Source organism: Cladophialophora carrionii (assembly GCF_000365165.1).
Source record: "Cladophialophora carrionii CBS 160.54 unplaced genomic scaffold supercont1.11, whole genome shotgun sequence".
NCBI lineage: Eukaryota > Fungi > Ascomycota > Eurotiomycetes > Chaetothyriales > Herpotrichiellaceae > Cladophialophora > Cladophialophora carrionii.
Genome location: NW_008481818.1, coordinates 195,896 through 218,294, shown reverse-complemented (window position 1 = coordinate 218,294; position 22,399 = coordinate 195,896). Strand labels below are relative to the sequence as shown.

At 54.6% G+C, this 22,399-nt stretch overlaps 9 protein-coding genes across 9 annotated transcripts; 4 read left to right on the top strand and 5 right to left on the bottom strand.

Moving 5' to 3' along the window:
* Nucleotides 1–493: 493 nt before the first annotated feature.
* On the bottom strand, nucleotides 494–3,712 carry G647_09807 (uncharacterized protein; the record flags this gene model as incomplete). Its single annotated transcript, XM_008725800.1, has 1 exon — nucleotides 494–3,712. One exon carries the CDS (start codon nucleotides 3,710–3,712, stop codon nucleotides 494–496), a length of 3,219 nt encoding a protein of 1,072 aa, XP_008724022.1.
* A 734-nt stretch (nucleotides 3,713–4,446) lies between these two features.
* G647_09806 (uncharacterized protein) lies at nucleotides 4,447–5,544 on the top strand (the record flags this gene model as incomplete). The annotated part of the gene is made up of 1 exon (XM_008725799.1): nucleotides 4,447–5,544. The coding sequence occupies one exon, from the start codon at nucleotides 4,447–4,449 to the stop codon at nucleotides 5,542–5,544; it is 1,098 nt and encodes a 365-aa protein (XP_008724021.1).
* Nucleotides 5,545–5,827: 283 nt separating this feature from the next.
* Nucleotides 5,828–7,733, bottom strand: G647_09805 (uncharacterized protein; the record flags this gene model as incomplete). Its single annotated transcript, XM_008725798.1, has 2 exons — nucleotides 5,828–6,043; nucleotides 6,096–7,733. The coding sequence occupies 2 exons, from the start codon at nucleotides 7,731–7,733 to the stop codon at nucleotides 5,828–5,830; spliced, it is 1,854 nt and encodes a 617-aa protein (XP_008724020.1).
* An 869-nt stretch (nucleotides 7,734–8,602) lies between these two features.
* G647_09804 (uncharacterized protein) lies at nucleotides 8,603–9,415 on the bottom strand (the record flags this gene model as incomplete). Its single annotated transcript, XM_008725797.1, has 1 exon — nucleotides 8,603–9,415. One exon carries the CDS (start codon nucleotides 9,413–9,415, stop codon nucleotides 8,603–8,605), a length of 813 nt encoding a protein of 270 aa, XP_008724019.1.
* Nucleotides 9,416–11,468: 2,053 nt separating this feature from the next.
* Nucleotides 11,469–13,418, bottom strand: G647_09803 (uncharacterized protein; the record flags this gene model as incomplete). Its single annotated transcript, XM_008725796.1, has 1 exon — nucleotides 11,469–13,418. The coding sequence occupies one exon, from the start codon at nucleotides 13,416–13,418 to the stop codon at nucleotides 11,469–11,471; it is 1,950 nt and encodes a 649-aa protein (XP_008724018.1).
* Nucleotides 13,419–14,072: 654 nt separating this feature from the next.
* Nucleotides 14,073–16,141, top strand: G647_09802 (uncharacterized protein; the record flags this gene model as incomplete). Its single annotated transcript, XM_008725795.1, has 3 exons — nucleotides 14,073–14,307; nucleotides 14,465–14,554; nucleotides 14,610–16,141. 3 exons carry the CDS (start codon nucleotides 14,073–14,075, stop codon nucleotides 16,139–16,141), a joined length of 1,857 nt encoding a protein of 618 aa, XP_008724017.1.
* A 389-nt stretch (nucleotides 16,142–16,530) lies between these two features.
* Nucleotides 16,531–18,011, top strand: G647_09801 (uncharacterized protein; the record flags this gene model as incomplete). The annotated part of the gene is made up of 2 exons (XM_008725794.1): nucleotides 16,531–16,982; nucleotides 17,036–18,011. 2 exons carry the CDS (start codon nucleotides 16,531–16,533, stop codon nucleotides 18,009–18,011), a joined length of 1,428 nt encoding a protein of 475 aa, XP_008724016.1.
* An 831-nt stretch (nucleotides 18,012–18,842) lies between these two features.
* Nucleotides 18,843–20,147, bottom strand: G647_09800 (uncharacterized protein; the record flags this gene model as incomplete). Its single annotated transcript, XM_008725793.1, has 1 exon — nucleotides 18,843–20,147. One exon carries the CDS (start codon nucleotides 20,145–20,147, stop codon nucleotides 18,843–18,845), a length of 1,305 nt encoding a protein of 434 aa, XP_008724015.1.
* Nucleotides 20,148–21,190: 1,043 nt separating this feature from the next.
* G647_09799 (60S ribosomal protein L43) lies at nucleotides 21,191–21,578 on the top strand (the record flags this gene model as incomplete). Its single annotated transcript, XM_008725792.1, has 3 exons — nucleotides 21,191–21,209; nucleotides 21,259–21,454; nucleotides 21,515–21,578. 3 exons carry the CDS (start codon nucleotides 21,191–21,193, stop codon nucleotides 21,576–21,578), a joined length of 279 nt encoding a protein of 92 aa, XP_008724014.1.
* Nucleotides 21,579–22,399: the final 821 nt, after the last annotated feature.

The following is a 22,399-nucleotide window of genomic DNA, read 5'->3' as shown; positions in this document are numbered from 1 at the left end:
CGTGGCGGACTGCCCCTTTTTGCAATGTCTGGAAACGTCCTCCGTTCCCTTGGGAATATCTTTATCACGCAGTATGTAGCAATGTCAGCAATGTCAGCAATGCCCCCAGCAAAATGGAATGATCTTTGACGAACATCTCGGGATTAACTCTTTACGCGCTACACCGTAGGACGTAGTAATCCGCGCACCCGAGTTCCTACAAGTACAGTACAGTACTTCAAGAACATACATATCGCTGTATGACAGTGTCCCGCACGATGCAGTGAGTTTCCACCATCAGGTTTTGTTCATCAAACTAGGTACGTACTCCGTACTTGTCGGTGAAAGCCTCGACGCCCTTGCTGTAGCTGTACCGGTGGCAGCAGCCTATCTCCTTATGGTACCTCGCTACAGGGCCCCAAAAACAAGATTCGCCATCGTGTCGCGTCGTGCTCGCTCCCCTCCCTGTCTCGCGACCGCCATCTGTGCCTTTCCCGGCCGACCGTTGAAGTCTTCAAGCGGTCGAAGCATCACCCTCCTCCTCCTCCTCCTCCAGCTCCGCCCAGGCCAACTCCTCGGCCAAACTCATCCTTAGGACCGTCAGGATGTCCCGTCCAGTCACGGTCGCCGCGTCACCGCCACCAGGCCCATGCTCACTGTGTTGGACGAACTTCTCTCTCCAATCCCATCCCCTGGCTGGGGCGTCTTCCATGCCCCGTGCCTGAGTCATGGCTTTGCCACCGCCACTCTGGCCTTTGACCATGACGGCGCTCCCGCTGGCGTCGGTGGTCATGCTTCGCGCCAACATCTCGGACCCGAGGACAGAGTACGAAAAGCCACTGCCGCTACCGCTCCCGCTGCTCATGGATTTCTTGAGCACCGCGCGCGGACTCGGTGGTCTGCTGCCCGCGTATTCGCGCAGACTCGCGGCGAGACATTCCTCCGTGGCGGCGAAGACGCGAGCCGAGACCGTGCTGAGGTCCTCGATCGCCGAGAGGAGGTCGTAGATCTGCGGGATGGTGAAGATCCTGCTCCTCGCACGAGCGTGACCGCGATTATCACCATGACTTGCATCCCCCGAGTGACTACTGGCGGTAAGCAGGGCCGTCGCCTCGCCTAGCAGACTCAGCAGCCCGTCGACCTGGATCGCGCTCGTCCGGTCTGGATCGTAAAGTCCGCCGTAGATGGAGTCGGCCGCGGAATTTATCGCTGCGATGAGCGCCTTTGCGGCCGCGCGTTTCCTCGCTAGCGGTCTGGAGTTGAGACTTGGCTGCGCGGGCCCGCTGCCTCCAAGGTCTTGGTCCCGGAGTGTGTAGAAGCGGCGAATGCACGCGTACCCGACGAGATAGAACTGCAACATCTCGGCGGCTTCGGGGTCCACCTCGGCTATGTCGACGAGAGCGGTTTTGGGATTGCTCACAAGAGAGCGCAGGGCATCGTCGAGCTCGTTCGCTGGCGGGTACGCGCGTGACTGGACCAGCGAGTAACTGACCAGGACGTCAACGAGCTGGTGGATTTTCTCCCGGGCGTGGCTTCGTGCGTAGCACAACAAGGCGGTACCATACTCCTCGGTGTTGTTGACTAGGTAATCGCCGAATCTATCGGAAACCTTTCTAGCCTCGTCTTGAAGGCCGAGGTCTGAACAGAGGTTGGTCAGTTTCTCAGCCCGATCTTGCGTTGTGACTTCGAGGTGGTCGAGGAAGTTCGAGACTGTCGTCCGCATAACTTCTCGGTCGTCCAGGCGCGTGACGAGGGAGATGGAAACTTCCCATCCCTCGACGCCGGATCCGTCAGACAGGTGCAGGGTATCTTTCTCGAACAGCTTTTCGGCGTAGGAAACGAGGAGATCGTCCTTTGAGACGCCCGCCTTGGATGCGCCGTAGCTGAGGACCATGAGGTCTTCTTCGTTGAGACCTGCGGGATGAGATGTGGTGTCGTCTTCTAACCAGCCTGCTTTGGAGCCAATCTCAGCCACCGAAGCAGCTATGCATTGTGATAGCGTTCTCAACACTGTCAACGCGCCTGGGCTACTCCCTTGCAGGATGCAGCCTAGCCCAACCTCGACAGGCGACATCCCGTTAATCTGAAACGAATTCTTATCATCCGGCGCGGTCACACAGAGAAACGAATCTCTCAGTCTCCCAAGGTAGGGGTTGAAGTCTTCGTCTTGAACAGCCGGATTATTAGCCCGGCTGACATCGAAACTCCATTGCGCGACTGCAGTCGAGTCGGCAGTTCCGTCCCACCATATCGTCAAAGATGTCGTTGCTTCAAGCCAATCTTGCGATTGAGCTGATATTTCTTCGGCCGACCCTAGCAGAATGTTGTAGAGAATCTTGAGGTTCTGGAAGATCGTCCAGGGGAGAGTGTTTGACGACTTCTGACCCAGTCTACCGAGCAGGCGAGTCTCGGGTTTGCGGAGGCCAAAATTCTCTGCTTCAAAACTGTCTTCATCATCTTGCGCGGTGGCTTCGTCAGTGAGATTTTCGAGCGCGGCTTCGACGGAGGCGCGGAAGACGTCCCAGTCAGGACCTGCCACGTTCCAGTCGCCGAACTGGATTGCAGGGCATGAGTTTAGCAGTTGCCGAGCCCGATAGATGACGCCCTGGACCGTCTGCAGTTGAGCACCTTTGTACCCGTCACTATCGTGTCCATCGTCGGCGGCAGAAGCAGCATATTTGAAATCCGCGTCGGCGAAAAGCTGCATCACCTGTTGGAGCTTTCCCCGGAGTGTCAGACTGAGGACGGCGTCCCAGAAGAGCTCGTGAGAAGTGCAGTTAGGCCGCGCGGAGGCGACCGCTTTGTACATTTGGTCGTACGAGACGTGATATTGGTCGAGCCAGTCGAGCAAGACCTGAGGAGTGGGAGCAACCGTATCATCCATCGAGGGAGGAGGATGGCGCAGAACGAGCATTAAAGACGCAAGATAGTTTGCCTTTGCAAACGCAGGTGCTGTAGGCTGTGGACCAATGTCATTACTGTCCAGGGAAGGTCGGTCGGGCTGGACGAAGCGTTGCCATTCCTTGATCAGATCGTAAGCGTACTCTGAGACGATGTCCAGCGCCTTCGTGCTGTCCTTGAGATATTGCGACTGCTCATCGAGCGAACGCAGGATCTGTTCCGTCTCAAGGATCAGCTCGTCTGGCTCGGTGAGAGATGCTTGTTGTGCCCTAGCTCCCATATCTCTGGCCAGGTTTGATACCACCGTCTCGTCCCCCTTGTGCGGGAGAGCGGAGAGCCTTGTAGAGCTGCGAAATGATTTGCGCGGTGCGGACACTCGTGCGTCCCGGGTGCTGGCGGTGCTGAAGTTCATCAGAGACGCATTATTCCGTTGATTGATCGAATGAAAGCCGCGACGAGGTGAGTATGGATTGGACCCTGCGTCATGCGCATCTTCTTCCATGGCTTGATCGCCATCCTCCTCATTTTCAACTGCCTTCCCGGTAACATAGCCTTGCCTCACCCGCGCGATATTGGGCGTGCCATTCTTAGTTCTAGGTGGGAGGCGGGATCCGGGAATCGACCGTGGAGAAGTTTCGGTAGGCTTGGTGAACTGCAGCTTGCTGACACCTGTCCCGAATGCTGAGCTGCCGAATATTTGAGATGGAGGAGGAGCGACAGGTGTTGTGCTGGCCAATTGAGGCGGGTTCGACGACAGGAATCCTCTCGACGGATGTTGTTTGCCGGGCGTCGAATTGACGCTGGACGAATAGTCCGCCGTAAACCTATTCATTGCGACGACTGCAGAGCAAGTTCAGGGCCATTTGTTTGAGATATTGGAGCAGCCGCAGCGACGATAGTGTTGTTCACAAAGCGACGATGTTGAATCCCAAAATTGTTTGGAGCGAGCGCGTCGCGCGCGCAAGGCTGGGCCCGCAAGGCTGTGTATGCTTAGTCATCCACGTCTGTCTCCTGCTGCTCCTGTCACCACCTGCTTCTCGATCGCCATACCCCCATTCTTCACGTTGCTGGATCTACTCTAGGTTCAATGCTTTATCTACTATGTCTACCCCGGAAGTCCCTTGGCTGCCGGCGTGGGGTCGATGACCGACCCAACCCTCCTTACAGAATATGGGGAAGAGCTCTGAGTGTTTCGCTCGCAAGCGGAAATACCCCCTGGTACCAATACAGGTCGCAGGCTAGTGAAGATAGGTCTTATAAGCTCCGATGACAGACCTCCAACCTTCCAGCTGAGTCGTGGTATACAACCCGTTAACGAACTTGGCTTGATCACTATCCGATCTATACATTCGGGACCCAAGAAATTTTACCTCGGTTGAGGCGCGGACACACGCCGCTACAAGGATCAAAGCCGTCGATCATATCGATACAGGCCAAAGCTTCTGTTCTGTATTCCCCTTCTTTGACTGTAGCCAACCCATCCCTTCAAGCTCTCCCTCTGTTCGCCCGCCGTGTCAATCTATTCCGATCTTCATCGTCACCGAGGCGTCACAAAACACTACCAAGATGGGGTCCAATTACACCTTCCAGGGCTGGATGGGCTTAGACAAAAACTCGGCCCAGGGCAACATGGTCTGGCAAAGCTACACTCCCAAACCTTTCGAGGAAAGCGACGTTGACATTAAAATCACTCACTGCGGCATCTGTGGCTCCGATCTGCACACGCTGCGTTCTGGCTGGGGCGCATCCCTCTACCCCGTCTGCGTGGGGCATGAGATCGTGGGTACTGCCGTCCGCGTAGGCAGCAAAGTCGAAAACGGGATCAAAGTCGGCGACCGCGTCGGAGTCGGTGCTCAGAGCGGCTCGTGTCTGCGACCGGATTGCGAGGAATGCTCCCACGACCAAGAGAACTATTGCCAAGTGAAGCAGACCGGGACGTATAACTCAAAGTGGCCAGACGGGAGTAAATCATACGGCGGGTATGCCGATTACTGGCGCGGACACAGCCACTTCGTCTTCAAGATCCCAGACGCGATCCCGAGCGACGTCGCTGCTCCCATGCTTTGTGGAGGCATCACTGCCTTCTCACCCTTGACACAGTACGGTGCCGGCCCAGGGAAGCGCGTCGGCATTATTGGCTTAGGCGGGCTTGGGCATTTCGGGGTAATGGCTGCGAAAGCTCTCAACGTGGACAAACTGGTCGTCATCAGCCGGAGGAGCTCCAAGAAGGCCGACGCATTGAAGATGGGCGCCGACGACTTCATCGCCACGGACGAGGATAAGGATTGGCATCGCAAGCACCGCCAGAGTCTCGATCTGATCGTGTCCACTGTTTCCTCTCCCAAAATGCCGCTGGCCCGATACCTACAACTCCTCCGTGTGGGTGGCACATTTGTCCAGATCGGTGCGCCCGAGGACAACATTCCCGCCTTCAACGCCTTCTCACTGCTCTCCAAGAAGATCAAGATCACCGGTAGCGGTATTGGGAGCCCCAAGGAAATCCGCGAGATGCTGGATCTGTTCGCGAAGAAGAAGGTCTGGACGTGGAACAATAACTATCCTATGAAGGAGGCGAATCGAGCCATCGTCGACATGGAAGAGGGGAAGGCACGGTATCGGATTGTGCTGGTAAACGAGAAGAATTTGAATGAAAGCCGGCTGTAGAGCCTTCCCTCTTGGCTTCTTTCCCCCTTGGATCGAAGGACATCACGGACGTTTTCATTTGCAGTGTTTTCCAAGATGGGGTCTCCAGAAGAGCTTGAATCTGGCTGGATGGGCGGACCTGAGCATAAGACATAAGACAAAGAGGCTGGAACCGAGGTCAAGGAAAGTAGGTGTTAACGAAAGGATGGCCATGTGGACTTGATCAGCTCATTGCACCGGCGACCTAAGCGAGATCCAACCTCGCGCTGTCCAATGTCGCGGGGGATGTAGAAATGGTACAAGCCTATTCAATACCCATCAGCTCAGCCAATTCCTCAGGGCTGAGTGTGCTCCGTCTTCTTGATGCTTTCCTTGTTTTCACGCCGTTGGCATTTGCGTGTTTTCTTTTCCGGCCAGGCTCCATGTGAGCGGATGATGGTTGCCTCTGGGCTTGCAGGGCTTCGGCCTCGACCGCTGCGAGCTTCTCAGATACGGACAGTGGGGGTTCTCGTTGCTTCATCTATTTCTGCATTAGTCTGGTTGTGATACCATCTGTGAGCGTCTCTACTGACCTTCCTCGGAATCCGGGGCTTGGTCAAATTCTCGTCAAGCCATACATCGTCGTCGTCGTCATCCTCATCTGGCCGGTCTCCGTCCATTTCTATAGCGCTGTCCGAGCTTCCCAGACCCGGCTGCGTGCCTTGCTTTGATGACGAATTTGTGCTTGTCAAGGCCACGCCGTGGCCGGGCGACCTGTTGAGACCGCTCAGGCCAACAGGCTGCAGCGGTCGTACGGGCTTCCCTAGGTTAAGTCCTGCTTTTCGAGCCAGAGATGCGCGGCGTTTGGGTGAGCGACCTTCCGCGGGAGGGATGTCTGGATCCCGATGATGAGACTGTATGCCTGTTTTATCGTTATCCGGCAGTCTGGGGTATTGCACACCTCCTCGATCGTCCGCCGGGAGTTGTTGGTCCAGGTCTTCTTCGTCTGATCCTTCTTCCAGTCTGCTGATTTCGTAAAATATTGACGACGGTTCCTCATCTTGGCCAAAAACAGGCTGTCCGTTAGGCAGCAAAGAAATACTTTTGCCAAACTCCAACCTCGAAAGATCCTCCTTCGAGAACTCTTGTCCATTCTCGTCCACGCGCTTGCGCCAGTTGTCCATCATAGTGACGGCCTCCTTCCACCTGCTTGCCATCTTCTCCCACCCCACACGTAGCTTGCTGATTTCTTCGTCACGAATCTGGACTTCTTCGATGGGAACGAATGAGGGGTCCTTGAGGATAGACCGGCAGTGCTCCAGAATACCTGCCATTTGCTGTTCCAGCTCGTTGCAGGATGTGAGGTCCTGGGCTTCGGCTTCGGCTTGAGCTTGTTGTTGTGCTCGAGCAGCCTTCTGCCTGGCTTTGCGGTATTGACCCGGTATGCCTATGCCATCCTCCTCCGTATCCTGTTCTGGCTCTTCAGCACCGGGCTGTTGCCCCTCCAGCCCTGTCAACTCGCGCAGCACCTCCGCAGTATCTGTGATGATTCGTCTCAGCGAAACGTTTTCCGTGCTCATCTCATTGACGAGGGCGGCAAGGAAGTCGTTGCTCTCCTGCTCCAAGCTCCATTCCGATCTGTCCACGGCCTGCCCGTTGCGTCTTTCGCGACCGCCGGTTGCTGGCTCCCAGTTTATCGTGTTGATCTTCATGCCACTCGACTCTTTCTTACCGCGCTGCATGCCCGCCAGATGGGCCTTCAGTTTGTCCAGTTCGGCGTCTCGTTTGCGCACGTCACTTAGGCATTTCGCTCGGACTTGGTCCAGAGTAGACTTCATCCTCAGCATCTGCTCCTTAAGCTCCTTGGCTTGAGCATCCGCCTGGCGCATGTGAGCTTTCAAGACCCGCTCTTGTGATTCAGCTGCGGCTGCAGCTCGAGCCAACTCGGTGTTCTTGTCCTGTAGCCTCTGGAGGTCAATGGCGCGCTGGGAATCGGCTGCGCGTGCTTGGCGGATGTGCGTGGTGAGGATTTCTCGTTGCTCGGCGTCCTGGTCGCGCCGTAGGACGAGGTCATGGACGAGGTTGATGACACGGGACATGGTCGCATCAGTGTTGGAACCATGGCGGTTGGGGCGGGCAAAGTCGATGGGTTTGCCATTGGTAAGGAGGCCCCGCGCGAGTAGAATGTTATTGAGATACTGTGATGCTCTCTCTAGACTGTGCGACTCCATGGTAAAATGTACAATGGACGGGGTATGTACGTGGTGTCAGTCCTTGCTTCGGCAGAGACAGATGAGGAAGTATGTTGTGATGCGCGTGTCCGAGATTTACCCGGCGGCGCGTCTGCCCAATCACCCACTCCTCGCCTTTCCATTCTTCCTTCCTCACCATAATGGGGGACACTGACTACATTCAACATGCGACATGAACATCGTGAAGGCTGCAGACAGGATCACATCCAGTGCTCGCGGTTGCAATCCAAGGATCACTTGCCGCTGACATGAGATGGCTCGAGAACCAGCCTGTCTCATACCTACCCAGTCGGGGGTCTATCAGAATTTGCTTGGATGTATGACCAAGGACGCTTGTTCGGAGTCCACGCCGCGAGATCTTTCGATGCGAACCCCCGAGCCCAGCTCGCCCCGCTTCTCAGTCACCAGGTGATCGGACGGCCTCTTCGCCATTGTTGGCTACTTTTCCCTTACCGGGCGCAATTGTACAGCGAAAGGTCTAGTGCTACTAGCGAAGACCCCGGTTGCGGAAGTCGTCTGGACTTTCTGGTACATCCCCTGATATGCCAGTTCATTGTCCGTCTCATCCATCTCATTAATCGGGTGGAAGACGCCAACTCGTCCCGTGCCCGTCCTATATTTCTCATCCCAACTGCTTCTCTGAGGCATCCTCGGTTCATTGCCGGACAGATTGCTTAACTTTCAAGAACACCCTTGAATGTAGCTGACCACAACGCCAGAGCGCCAAAAAATGGGTAAGCTACGTTGTGTCCACGCCAAGAAAGAACAGTACAGCGCCGTGCCATGATCTCGACTTTGTGACCTGCACGCCCACTCACACGACGGCGCAATGATGTCCATCCCGCATATCATAAAATATCCAGATCTTCGAACTCTGCCAACAACCCATGAGGCTCTTCCCAGCTACTCCTCGGTTCGAATTCCATAGGCCGACTGGCATAGCATCCGACCCACACACTCCCTTTCTGGTGTTCGAAGCCACCGGCGAAGAAGCCCATGATCTCGCGCATCTTTCTCCATCCAGTCGCGACATCTTCTGGATTTCGTTGCCGCATATAAGAGTTTGCATGGGGATACTGGGGCTCGAATGGTGTCGAGCTCTCCGGGATTTTGTACCATATCCACAGAGATTCCCCAACTCGCTCCAGTTTCACGCGAAGGGTCTGCGAGGCGAGTGAATACGGTCCAAACGGCGTAAGAGGCAAGGGTAAGCGGGCCGACGATGTCCAGTCTGCACCGCAAGGCGAAACGGCCACCACTGAGGCAGCATGTAGCTCTCCCTCGACCAGCTCGAGACCGGCTTTGGCCCATCTACCTGTAGCCCTAGCCTCACTTCCTCGTCTCGGGTGGCGCGAAATTCGACGAGTCGCGATCGGCAAGGGTGATAGCGTGGGATCCGGCAACGAGCCGGCGAAAATGACAATGCCGGCCTGGTCGAACTCCTCCGACAGTGCGGCGGACACGGTGACTTCTGCCAGAATGAAGGATTGTCGTAGGCGCTTCAAGATCATTGGCGCCGTGGTGTCATCGTATGCTGAAGGCTTTCGCCAGATGCTTGTATTGGGTGGCGCTTGCAGCGAGAAATACTCGTGGATGTTATCTGGCTGCTCAAACGTAGTTGGAACATTCACCGCCACAAAGTCGTCGTGCGCGAGCTCCATACCGTGTGGTAGCCGTGCACACGCGGATGACTTGGTTGCAGGGACGCTTAGATCTTCTGGTTGTGTGTGTTTAGAGGTCGTTTCAAGAAGAGACCTGTCATCTGAACAACCGGAAACTTCCTCCTGCGTTCACGCGAGGACGTATGGCGGACGTAGCTGTTGCACCGCAGAAGCTTGGACAACCTAAGTGACAGTGACACTTTCAAGTCAAACGCCGAGTGTAAGCATCTAAGGAGTAAATCTTGATTGTCATCAACAAAGGTGGCCGAGAAGGAGAGCTCGGACGAAAGAAGACAGGGATGAGGCAGTATTGCATCCAGGGCGACGCAGGAGGAAGCAGGACAACTTAAAAGCTTGCACAGCCAGGCAGGAAGGGTGGTATCGCTTGCCCGAACGGCTGTCTCTAGTATTCAAGAGCTGTCGCGAGGTCATCAGCCATGAAGGTGGGAACAGAGGTAGAGACGTCGGATCGAGGTGGCCAAAGAGCGACTGGCCGGCGTCAGAGGCTCCTGAGTACGGAGTAGGCGTTGGACAAATCATGGGCCTCGCACGGATTTCGCGGTCCATGGCGGACCTGCAGGAAAGGTTATGTCTCGAAGGAAGCTAGCCCCAGGCGCATACACGCGTGAGCCGAGAGCTGAATAAAAGACCTTGCTTGCGGGTTAGATGAAGGTTAGTTGTCGGCCGACGGTTGCCACGCAGCGGCGGAGCGACTGTGGCTGGCCAATCATGCTGCATATCACAGCATGCCAGTATCAGCAGTACCGGGGGAGTGGGCAGGCAAGGCCCAAGAATGCTTTCCGGAAGTTGGATCAGATGGACCGCCGGTACCACACACCGCTCGCAAGGGCAGGAACTAGCGCACGTCAATCACAGTAATAGAGCGGCGACATACGTACGAGCGTGGCTGGAACAGATGTCTTGGAGGGAAGGTGACTGCAGACGGAAGAGTGTCCTCATGACCGAGTGGGAAGCGTGTGGAAGGGCATCGCAGTCAGCATCACCAACATTGACGCCCCGTGGTTATCACCCATGCCTGATGCCATGCATGCCAGGCGTACGATGCCCGGGCGAGCGCATGCTTAGGGGGGCCTTGAGTCGGTGCAGGTTTGAGTAACCGCGAAGTCCTTGGTGGCTCGGAGATTCAGTTGTCCCTCAGACCACATACCTCGTACGGAGTAATTAGAATGCCTTTGATTGTGTGCAGAGAGGCGTAAGGGGGCATTGGGGGCATTGGAGGGCCGCCTAGAGTTGGGCTTAGCTGGGTGACACGGGAGCTGACGGCGTGGCCCGTCCTCCCCGTCGTGCCATGATTATGCCGGAGAACGCGTTAGGCGGGTGCATGCAAGCTAAGGTAGACAAGGGTCGAGCCGATTCAAGGCATCACGCTCGGAACCTGTGCACGAGGCTCGCCGGCGAGCCCCGAAGATGAGAGCGATGTCATCAAAGGAAGAAGAAAGCCAGAGATGTGGTTGACAGGCGGGAAAGCCAATTATGCAGTGGGCATTTCCTTTTAAGATTCTACTTTTTGGTTTCTCGCATGCTTGCTCCATTGCAGCGCCTTGATTTGCTCGTTCCTCCCGCCACCACCGCCGCACAGGCAGAGTAGCCGCCCAGCTTGTGCTTCGTCGATTGGGAGCTGTCACTTGATTGCCGAGGTTCTGTGAGGTCATTGTCACAAGCTTTGTCAGTGACCGCAGTCCTTCCTCACTTTCAAACTCATACTTTGACATGTGTCAGATTCCCGGGTTCATTGCGAGATGCGAGCTGAAATGATTGCCACTATCTCTCGGACTACGCAGCACGATATGGGTACACTCGAACTACGCTCTGGAAACCACCATGACAATACCTCGGACGAGATAATTTAGACTGATGTGGATTCTCGAATATCGTGGTGTGGCAGGACGAGACTCTCTTTAGGACCCTTGCTGAAGCCTAGATCCTCCAGAGAACACACACACCATGCATGGGCAGCCCTTGTGTCGCGGAACTCTGCACTGAGCCCTGTGCTTCACAAAGCACACTCTTGGCAAACGCGGCTGGCCCTGTTTCATTTCTTGCCCTTTCCCTTCTTCTTTTTGTTAGCACCACCTCCAGTCCCTGTAGCTACGGTGGCCGCAGCGGACTTCGCATCAACATTCAAGGACTCATCCACGACACCACCCTGGGTTCGGTCATCTCGTTTGCCCTTCTTCTTGCCCTTAGGCGGGCGGTAGTAACTTCTGTCTCTCATCGGAAGCCAACGTTCGGGGTCGGGCTTTTTGTTCTCGTCATAGTCCTTGGGTAACCTCGACTTCCGAATACGTTTGGGTTTCGGATCGCCACCCTCTGCTGTGGCCCGTTTTCGTGCCGGCCCTAATTTTGCTATTGTGAGGGCGTTTGAGGATTGCGGAATTCCTCTGTTCTCCAAGGCATCGATATCGATGTTTCGAATGAGCTCGGATGTGGAAGTCAGCTTATCGGCATCGGAGCCAGACAGAGCCTCGTCATCTTGGGCGTGTGACGCCACGTAACCGGCGATGGTAGCTTTGTCCTCTGGCTGCTGCTCCCGAAGTTTGCTGAAGATGGCCGAAGCGAGTTCGGCATCCTCCTGACTTTGGGACTCCAACAGTGAGACACCTGCTGCGGCGAGCAAGGTGGTGGGAGCATTAGGCTTACTTCGCCAGTACGCGGCGGCTTTGGCCAGTTCCTGCTTGACACCACCCTTCTGACCCCTGTGCGTGTATAAGCTGGTCATGAGACTCACAAGCATGGGATTGAAGCGAATATCATCCTCAGCGTCGGCCACTGAATCATCTAACCGCCTGAAGAACTGTTCCACCAACTCAACAGCTGAGGTTACGTCTCCATCAATGACGTACATTTGGACGAGTGTAAGGATCAGTCCAATGTCGTTGGGCCGTTTCTCCAGCTCTGGCAACACATTCCGGATAGCTGCTTTGCCAGTTTCATTCTTCGCATGGGCTGCTGCATTGAAGTGGGAAGCAAGAAGCACCTCTGGAGACAACGAGGGGACGGGATGTGCCTCGAGAGCCTTTGCAGTCGAAGACATGACGCCATCGTACTTGAATGTCTGTAGATCAATAGTGCTTTTGTTCGATTCCAGGGCTATACTTTGGTAGGTGAAGAGCTTGTCATTTTGTGGTACTTTAGGAGCCGAATGAAACGTCCTATGCGCAAGGAATGGGTTGATCATGGGGCCTGTCAGCATAACGTTGTTCAGGCCGATTTTGCGAGTCGACATGTCTGAGGCTTCCTGGACGTTGATATCGCGGCTGAGTGTCTCTGCTTCAAGCATCTTACCCTGCGACTGCAGCACGAACAGCTGTTGGACGGAGATGGGCAGTAGCTCTTCTGCCTTTTGCTGGTCTGTGAGGTCTTCTGAGTGCTTGCACAGTTCCCTGGCACGCTTGAGCAGCATTTCGGCCTGCGCATATTCTCCTCTGGCAATACACCCGCAGGCGGCATTGTAGGCGGTTTCGAAAGCCTCCAAGTCTTCTCTTCCAGGTCTCCGGATCAAACCCATGTCCAAATGACCAAGCCATTGCGCCTGCGCATCTATCGCACCCTGGTTCACTCGCAGGTCAAATTCCTCAGAATCTAATTTCTGGCTCCGTATACGTCTGTATAGTTCGGACGTTCTTGTCGATTCTTCCAGACGATACCTGGACTGCGCCTCAACATGGTGTGCTCCTCTACTCTTTAAGGACGCCGACAAATCAGCTGCCTCTTTTAATCGACCAGTCTTGTACAATGCGTAGGCATATTCCAGCTCGACCTTCTTGCGCAAGTCGGCCCCGACGTTGTTTTCGACAAATTTCGCAGCCTCCTCGTAGCGATCAAGCTTGAGAAGGGCAACCAGTTTAACGTGTTGCGTTTCGATGTCAGCGCCCTTGGGTGACTTGAGGACTCTGTCGCATTCTGAGAGAATTTGTTCATGATCGTCGAGGGAGGATTTCTTCAGAAGCGACAAGAGGCTCGAGGGAAGTACGGCGGCCATGGCGCTGAATTCAGGAGGGTGTAGGGGGTTCAGCTACCGAACCATTATCTTCGACGACAGCGGAAGAGCAACAGAGCCTCAGAGGTTCGTGAGAACATGTGTTTATGAAGCCGTCATTCGAGAATGCTCAGTGAAATGTGAATTGTCGCGGGGTTCGAGACGGAAGTGCCAGCAATTTTCCCCCACACAAACTTCGAAACCGATGTAAATGCTACGAGTGGCCACGCCGAGCACCATGAGCACGCGACTTCCTGTACATAGACAGCACGTTCTCAACTCATGTCGAACAAAGACTCCGAGCACTGTTGACTTTGATGTAGCCAAGGGTTGATCCTGGCATGAGAGGGCGGGTCACTGATGCCGCGTGAAGTCACTCGGTCTCTGTGTCAGTTTGTTGATGCTGCGTTTGATGATGCTCACATTTTGAGGCCAACCAGGAAGGCAAACTGAACTTCTTTGGCCTTTCATTTCTTCTCTGCTACCATTCCAGAAGGGAGTTGATACTGTACCTTCCGACTCCTCCGTACTTCCTCCCTACCTTGAATGACCTCTTCCCTCCGTCGCTTATTTGGTCTGCCGGGCAAACTTTTATGTCTTCCGTTCAGATCAGAGCGGCCTTCGCTCTCGCTGTCTGATCACAGATACCCATGCGCCATGGACGTCAACAGTGCCAGCTTTCCTTCCGAGCTCGTCAAAATCATCCAACATATTGCCAACAGCCGCTTCATTGCCTTTGATCTCGAGTTCTCGGGCGTAGCTGGGAGGAGGGCTGCTGGCGGCGCAAACCGACTCAGCCTACAGGAATACTACTCCGATTTAAGAGCCGCTGCCCAGATCTATCAAATTCTACAGGTTGGCCTGACTATCGTCACGGAGGATACTGAAAAAGGTATGTCTGGTGAAAGTGAACAAGAAATGACCGTATACACTCTATTGCAAGAAGGATCCATGAATCATCAGTTCGGGGGCTTCTCGTCATCGACCCTACCAATAATTTGCAGCTGCCCAGGAATACATTTGCCCAGGGACCAAATTGACCTCGACAGGTCGCTATGAGGCCCGACCTTACAATTTCTATCTCTGTCCGCTACCGACAACGAAGGAATCAGTTTTTGCGCGAGTATGGTCGTACAACAGTGGCGGCAAGTTTCTCGAATTTTCACTCCTTCTATCTCCTGCTAACTCTCACAGCCGTTTCATTTCTCATGCGGAATGGCTTTGGCATGGACAAACCCTTTACGCAAGGAGTTCACTATCTCTCGCGGCAGGAGGAAGACCAAGTCCGAAACAAGTTAATTGAAGAAGAGCAAGTCAGGTCTAAGATCCCGGACATGCAACTCAGAGACGACGACAATTTCCTCGTGGATCATATCAAGAAGTCAGTAAATGACTGGCAAGCCCTGCCGAAGGAGCAGCAAGAATCTTATCTGAACATCCCCGCCGAAGATGCTAAAGAGCCAATACCTTCGACGCTCAACCGGTACCAGGTTCGACTTACCCACCAGACTATCAGGAACGAGTACCCCAACCTCAAAACCCAGGGCATGGGTCATTTCGTCCAGATCACCAACCCCACTAGTGAGCAACAAGCCAACGAAAAGGAACTTCGCGAGCAGAGACGTGAGCTCGAAATTGCCAACGCTGTAGGCTTTCGATGGGTCTTAGAGGCGATTATGGGCGGCGATATCTCTAACCTGCCGCACCACTATGTTGTTGCAGCGCATTCTCCCGAGGACAAGCCGAAAGATGTACAGCGCTTTCTAAATGATCTTCAGAAGAAGTTAAAGGCCCAGACCAGAGCCGTGGTAGGCCACAACTGCTTGACGGACGTTATCAACCTATATCGCTGCTTCGTCGGGGATCTGCCGGAGAAAGTGGGAGATTTCAGTGCTCATCTGCACAAGCTGTTTCCTATTATCATGGATACCAAGTTTGTGGCTGGCCTTGGGAACAAACGATGGGCGGATACCTCCTTGAGATCTGTTGAAAGCGAGCTCAGTTCCGTTGAACTACCTCAGATTCACCTACCCCCGACATTCGATCGATACCTCTATGCGGCCAACTATCACGAGGCAGGCTTTGACAGCTTTGTCACAGCCAAAATCGGTCTGAAGATGCCTGGCAAACTGAAACGAGGCCCCCAAGACCTCAAATTATTGGTCGAAGGGTCTGTGCCAGCCCCAGAACGGAAGATAGAGGTTGAGCACGAGGAGGATGGGCCAGTCAGTCCTCTTCAGTCTCCTGTCGACGAGGTAGACCAAAAGCATAGCACCAAGAAAAACATCGTGGACATGATCAAACCCCCGGTCACCACAGTTAGGTCTATTCTGTCTGGAGCACCAAACGCAATCACCCAGGAGAAACCGAGCATAGCTTCTGTTAAAAAATCCACTCTGCTTATCCCCGCATCCGTCATCCCAACGACTGGGACAGTTATCGCGACGAAAGAGAAAGCTCAAGCAACACATAACACAAAGAATGAACTCCAGAAACTGAGAACGATATCGAAGAAGAGGAATATCTTTGACGTCCTCGATGACGAACCAGAGGATACGCCAGCAGAAGAGCCGGAGATCAGGGAGCAACAGAGGATGGCAGACTTGGTCAAAGAAGGGAGGCTGATGCCAAGATGGGAACAGGATGCTGAGTTCTGGGGGTTAATCGTGAACAAGTTGCAAGCGAACGCAACTCAAGAGGGTATCTTGCATTTGACAGAGCACTGACAGTCCAATCGATGAGGGCGGCGAGTACTGGCTTCACCTGCCACATGCGAGGGGACATCAAGATGCTCTTGCACGACCTTTGACGTCTGTGCTTTTTGGCTGTCGTTTGCAAGAGACCCGACCTTGACGATGTTCTTGCTGCGGACGATATCTGCGAGCATCCGCAAAGCTGACTGGCTGTGTTGCTGGCGAGGCTGTGGGTCGCCGGTAAGGTCGAAAGCCGAGGTTGAAGCGAGTTCAATTTGACATCGTGACGAAACTTTGCTCCTCACCCGTCTCCGACCTGCTGCTGCTCCCTCGATCGCCGCATCAGTGAACTGCAGTTGTTGCTCTGAAGAGTGCTTGTCGCCTGTCTCGGTTTCCGTTGCTGCGCTGGTAGCTTCGCCATCATGTCAATAGGCACAGACTCCCAGTCCAGCTCTCGCGACCTTTCCTCCTCCATCTCCTCACTGAATCAGTCGAGCAAACGGACGTCATCCGAGATCTCCAAGGTCTATAAGCATGCTTCGCAGTTGTTCCTTACGCGCCGACTACTAGAATCCTATGAAGCGCTGCAGCCCGTGATTACACCGCCAAGTCAGTCGAGGCCGGACGACAGTCCTGCGTTAGCACCTATAGCGACCGCAACCACCAGCCAGCGTATCAAGATCTGGAGCTTGTACGTCACGTTACTGAACTCGATTGTGGACCTGGGAGACGCCGAGGGCAGGGAGACTTTTGGTTCGAAAGAGTACAAAGAACTCAAGAGACGAGTTCAGAATGGTGATGTATGGGAGCAGGTCGTGAGGGATGGCTACCAGGGCCGAGAAGGCTCCGTCGACGCCGAGGTGGTGTACAATTTGTAACGATCCGTCTAATATGCCCTATACTTTGCTTATGCTGACTTCATTTGAGATCAAACCTCCTCCTGGGTCAGGCCCCGAACCAACAGCTCAATCAGTCCCGCCTAGAGACGTATTTCTCCTCCTCGTCGCACCCGACCCTCGAAGTCGGCCAACTCGATCTCTCGACGCACCTGGACCGCGCCCTCTCCAATGGCCAGCAATCATCAACCGGTTTAAACGGCACAAACACCCCCAAAGACCTTACCAGTCGGATAAAAGTACTGGAGATCTTCACGCTGCATGTCCTACCGAGGAACAGCGAATGGGACTACGCGCGAAGCTCCATTCAGAATAGCGACATCTTAGACGAAGAGAGGAGGGAGGCGTTCTTGCAGACGCTAGAAGAGTTGCAGGATGTGACCAGGCGTGAATCCATCGATGCGGGAGATGGGCAGGAGGAGGTCTTCGAAGATACAGAGGAACATCCTATAGACGACACACCAAATAGCCCGGAGCAGCAGTCTCAGTCACCGAAGGCGACATCGAAGCATCAACGGACGAGTAGTGAGGTCGACTACGGCATTGAACGAGCGCATCCCAACGGCGGCACCCACACAACTGCGCCCTCGAAGCCGGAGAAGCCATCAACAGAGCCTACCGCGACTTCCAAAATCCCTCAACCGACGTCGACGCCCAAATCGCCCCCACCTCCCTCCGCGACACCGACACGAAGCCACCTCTCGCCTCCTGCTCAGACCCCCCGCCGTCCAGCTCAACGGAAATCTCCCAAATCAGCCTCCTCCCAAAACACCCTGGCTGCACAAGCCCGTGCCCTCTTCCAGGCGCTCTCAAATCTCGCAAGAAGCATGGCCACTACGCTGCAGAAGAACCCGACTGCGATGCTGAGGTTCCTACTTTTTGTGCTCATGTTTGTGGTGGTGGCGGGTCAAAAGCATATAAGAGAGAAGGCCAAGAGGGTGCTGGGACGAGGATGGGAGAAACTCCGCGGTACGGTGGGTATGGGTGTCAAAGTGAGTTATATTTGAGAAGCAAGACAGTCGAGGCCGAGAAGAGGGACGAAAACACGGGAAGGGCGATATTACGAGATTTCGGATACACGTAAGAGCGACAATCGAGCGAAGAGAAAAGAGGTTCGAGCAACAGGAAGAAAAAGCAATTCTAGGTGTCCAGGGGAGATGGACAACCCAGGGCTACTCTCTGCATGCTGGGTACTTCTCCTGGGGGTTTCTTCTCTCAATCGGTACCGGGCGATTTGGATACCATGGCATAGGACCGGTCTAGTAACCTGACGCTTCCCGCGTCTGAAAGCGGTGCATATTTAGGCCCTCATAGCGTGTCAGACTGTTTTGCATGAAACCAAGCCTGAAGGCGACGTTGCAAACCTCAAGTGACATCTGTAGCTACACGACGTACCGGATGGCTAGAACTAGACACATGCCTCCCACGTCGCTTTCCACGAGATTTCATAACCATCCGCGACACACCTTTTGGGACGGATGGAGATTCACAGCAGCCCTGGTCAGAGCGCCGCCTGCTGCACACGAAGGCACCTACAGGTGGCTGTAACGGAGACATTTTCAGATTGGCATTGAAATGTTGACAAGGGAAGTCTACACGTACAGTACAGAGAAAACCTATGCAAAGAACAGAGAGTAACCGGACCCTTGAGAACCTCATCCTCATCCCTTGTCATCGACTCAACTCGGTTTCAGCAGCAGCGCACTGCCGATCACCGCCATACCGGTGCAGAGAGTAAACCATTCCTTCATTGCTTCTATCTCATCTGCAACGACTGTCTTACCGATTTCATTATTCCACCCCCTCGGGCCCTTCCTTCATTCCTGCCTTGCCCTGCCTCACTTGCTGCCCAAGTCGCCAATCTGCTGCACGTTGATCTTGACGCCAACATCGCCCAATCTGTCGAGGTAATCATCTCCCAAACAACTGGGGGTCAAGATCCCTGCACCGTGGTCCTTCTTGACCTTTTCTTCCTTTGTCAAAATTACCATCGCCGCCTCGGCCAGTAGCAATGCAGTGAGATGATAGATGCCGCCTTCCCATCGGAACGTGGCGAGCGCCTTGCGGGGTTGTTTGGCGAGCTGTTCGGCCACGGCCACGGCACGCAGCTCGAACACATCGCCTTTGGTCGACTCCTTGGATGGGCCGCTGCCGGGCGAGTATTTGGAGAAGGCTTTGATAAGTGCTCGCGTCGGCGGGAATGCCAAGAGGAAAGCGAACAATGAGATGGCGATGTGGATCAGGAATCCCACCACGGGCGAGCCAACAGCCATATACTCCTCGTAGCTGAAGTTGAAGCCATAAAAGTACGGGGTCAGACCTGCCGAGCGGTGGACGATGGCTTCGTTGGGCTTGGCGGTGATGGAAGTCGCGAGGCAGCCTAGCCGGGGGTACTTCCAGACACCGGTCAACTTCTGCATGCCAGTGCGGTGGTACGTGTTTGGCTCGGGGTTTGGTGGATAGATGGTGTTCTCAGTATACGGACGGATGCGAGTCGGCGAGAGCACGAAAGGATTGGTCAGGCATTCCTTCATCTGCTTGGCCGAGTAGTGGTCCGCCAAGCCCAGGCCTGTTGCCAGAGTGCCGCCGCTTGGGCCCGAGGATTTCAGCTCGTGGACTGAGGCAACGACGTCCATAACGCCGCAGTCCCAGACCTTGCGGATGAGGCGAGTAGCGATGTAGGCGACAAGGTCGGACGGCGCGGACTCGACGCCCACCTCCGGGATGATGATCGCTCCCGTCTTCTTGGCAGTTTCTTCATACTTGACAATAATGTCGCGGACCCAAGGCGTTTCGCCGGTGACGTCGAGATAGTGAGTCCCTTGTTGAGCGCATGCCTCGACGACCGGTGTAGAGTACAGGTGGTATGGGCCCACCGTGTTGAGGAAGACTTTGGTCTTCTTGACGACCGGGGTCAAGTCAGGGGTGGTGAGATTACCGACCGTGATGATGTCGGGCGGACTACGTGTGGAATTAAGAGACTTCAGCTCGTTGACCAGAGCGGACAGTTTCGATTGATTTCGCCCGGCGACAGCCCATTTGATGCTGGTTGGGAGGTTGGTGGTGATGTATTCGGCGGTCAGCTTTCCGGTGTAGCCTGTGGCTCCCAGGAGGATGATGTCGTACTGGCGGTTTGCGGCCATCGTGGGAGCTGCAGTGGGCTGACGGTTGATGAGGAAAGCACAACGAGACGGTCGGCGTCAAAAGAGCGTAGAGAAGAAAGGTACAAAAGGTACGGAAGGAGAATCAGATTAATTATTGAGGGCGTCAATCAACCGGTCAGCAGCAGTCAAGTTCGTGATACGGTGTGCAAAAGTGCAAGGTGTCGACTTTTCGGGTGTTGGGGGCTTGATTTCAGCAAACACGAGGCACGCTAGAAACGCGAAGAGATGGAGCTGGGCACCAGCCACACCAGCGCGCAAAAGGAAAGGACCCAGTACTCAGTACGCGGAGGACGTTGTTTAGACGTCGTCGGGCCCTGAAACTTGCATGTGTAAGCCATCACTCCATTGGTGCACCACCCGAGAACTAGCGGATTAACGTGCCCTGAGGGGCGGCTTTTTAAGGGGCAGGCCTAGGCGCGGACGCTTGATTACTGGAGGCGGAGAAGATGTCGTCCCTCCCTACGGTAGCCTTTTACCAGCGGGTATTTTTGGAACCAGGGCACCACGTATTAGGGGTGTCGCGTCAGGAAGTCAGAAAGTCCGGGGCCAATGCATGTCCATATGAGGCATCTGCTAGCCAGGCCAAGATTTCGAGAGACGCAAGTCGTTGGAACTCCCTTTGATTAAAGAGTGAGAAGGGTCCTTTCGGTAGGTAAGAAGGTGGAATGATAGGTCGTTTTCGGGTACCTTCCAGGTAAGCATCAGAACACGAGGCATGTGAGAGTGCACTCGGAGTGGCCCAGGTGCCCAGCGTGCCAGCATGCCCGGGCACGCGCACGCGACGCTCTCCGGGACTGCCGGGTGAACCATTGAGCCACACCCGCAATTACTGCCAAGCCACTAATCGCACTGCTCTGAATTTCTGCGAAGCCTGGACGACGTCTCTCAGCGCATACTGCATCAACCTTTCCTCTCCAACACTCCATTGTCCTCTCGTCGACTGCAAGGACGACGTATCTCAGCGCACACTCCGTCGACCTTTCCTTCTCAACACTCCATCGTCTTTCGTCGCAACACCCACCATGACGAAGCGCACTAAGAGTCAGTACTCGCTCTCTGATGCTAAGGGAACAGCACTGACACTCCCCAGAGGTTGGCGTCACCGGCAAATATGCGACGCGCTATGGCGCCTCGCTTCGAAAGCAAGTCAAGAAGATGGAAATCAGCCAACACGCCCGATACGTCTGTACCTTCTGCGGCAAGAATACGGTCAAGCGACAGGCAGTCGGAATCTGGAAATGCAAGGGCTGCAACAAGACGGTCGCCGGTGGCGCCTGGACGGTCTCGTAAGTTGCAAGGGAGAAGTACATCGGGGCGAGTTTTAAGACTCTAACAACTGCGTTCAGAACACCTGCTGCGGCTGCCACGAGATCAACGATTCGACGTCTGAGAGAAATTGCGGAGGTGTAGATGCGATCAAGCATGGACAGGAGTTTTAACATGAGGGACAACATGGGGGTCCTCCCAAATCTCTGCTAGCATGGCAAGATTCGCCTGATACCGGTCTCGAGTAAAGCAGAATCATCAGCTTTTGCATCGACAAGAGCAAGTACTGCCGCAGATGACCAAGACGAATCGATAGACCGAGACGACGCGATAGACCTCCAATCCCATGGTCGAAAGCAAAGACCCGTACGGTCACGCTACCATTGTCAAGTTTCCTTTACTACACCTTCTGCGCTTGGTTCATGACTATTTCCTTCGAGCACACGGCCATCGATCTTTTTGGAACGACGATGTCGGCTCTGCTCGAAGATTCCCGCCCGATCTATAAATGTGTTCGAATCCTTCCACATTGAAATGCGGCACACGTTTGAAATCAAGCCGTAATGGTCTAAAATGGACGTACAAGGGCAGCCCACTCCCGCCATTGGTCCCTTATCGCAAAACTTCGCCCGGCTTACTTGGTGTCCTGGCTGAGAATTCACCGCTATTTGGGAAGAAACACATTCACTAACCCCAGATCTGTAACCCCGCTCCTTCGTCGAAGATATGTTTCAGGATAGTAATGGGAAAATAAGGTTTGCATTCTCTCCCTGTTATTCACGGGTTCGTTGCTGTCCTCACTTTTCAGGCATGAAAACAGGCGTCACCTGCACTCTCAAGCGATTAGAGCCAGTCGGTCTCCACTGGACACAACCCTCATTCAACCGAGGAGGCCGCCGAGGACTGTGCCTGCTGAGCCAGACCAAACCGAAGCGAGTCACACTCACTTGAGTACCAGCCTTCCA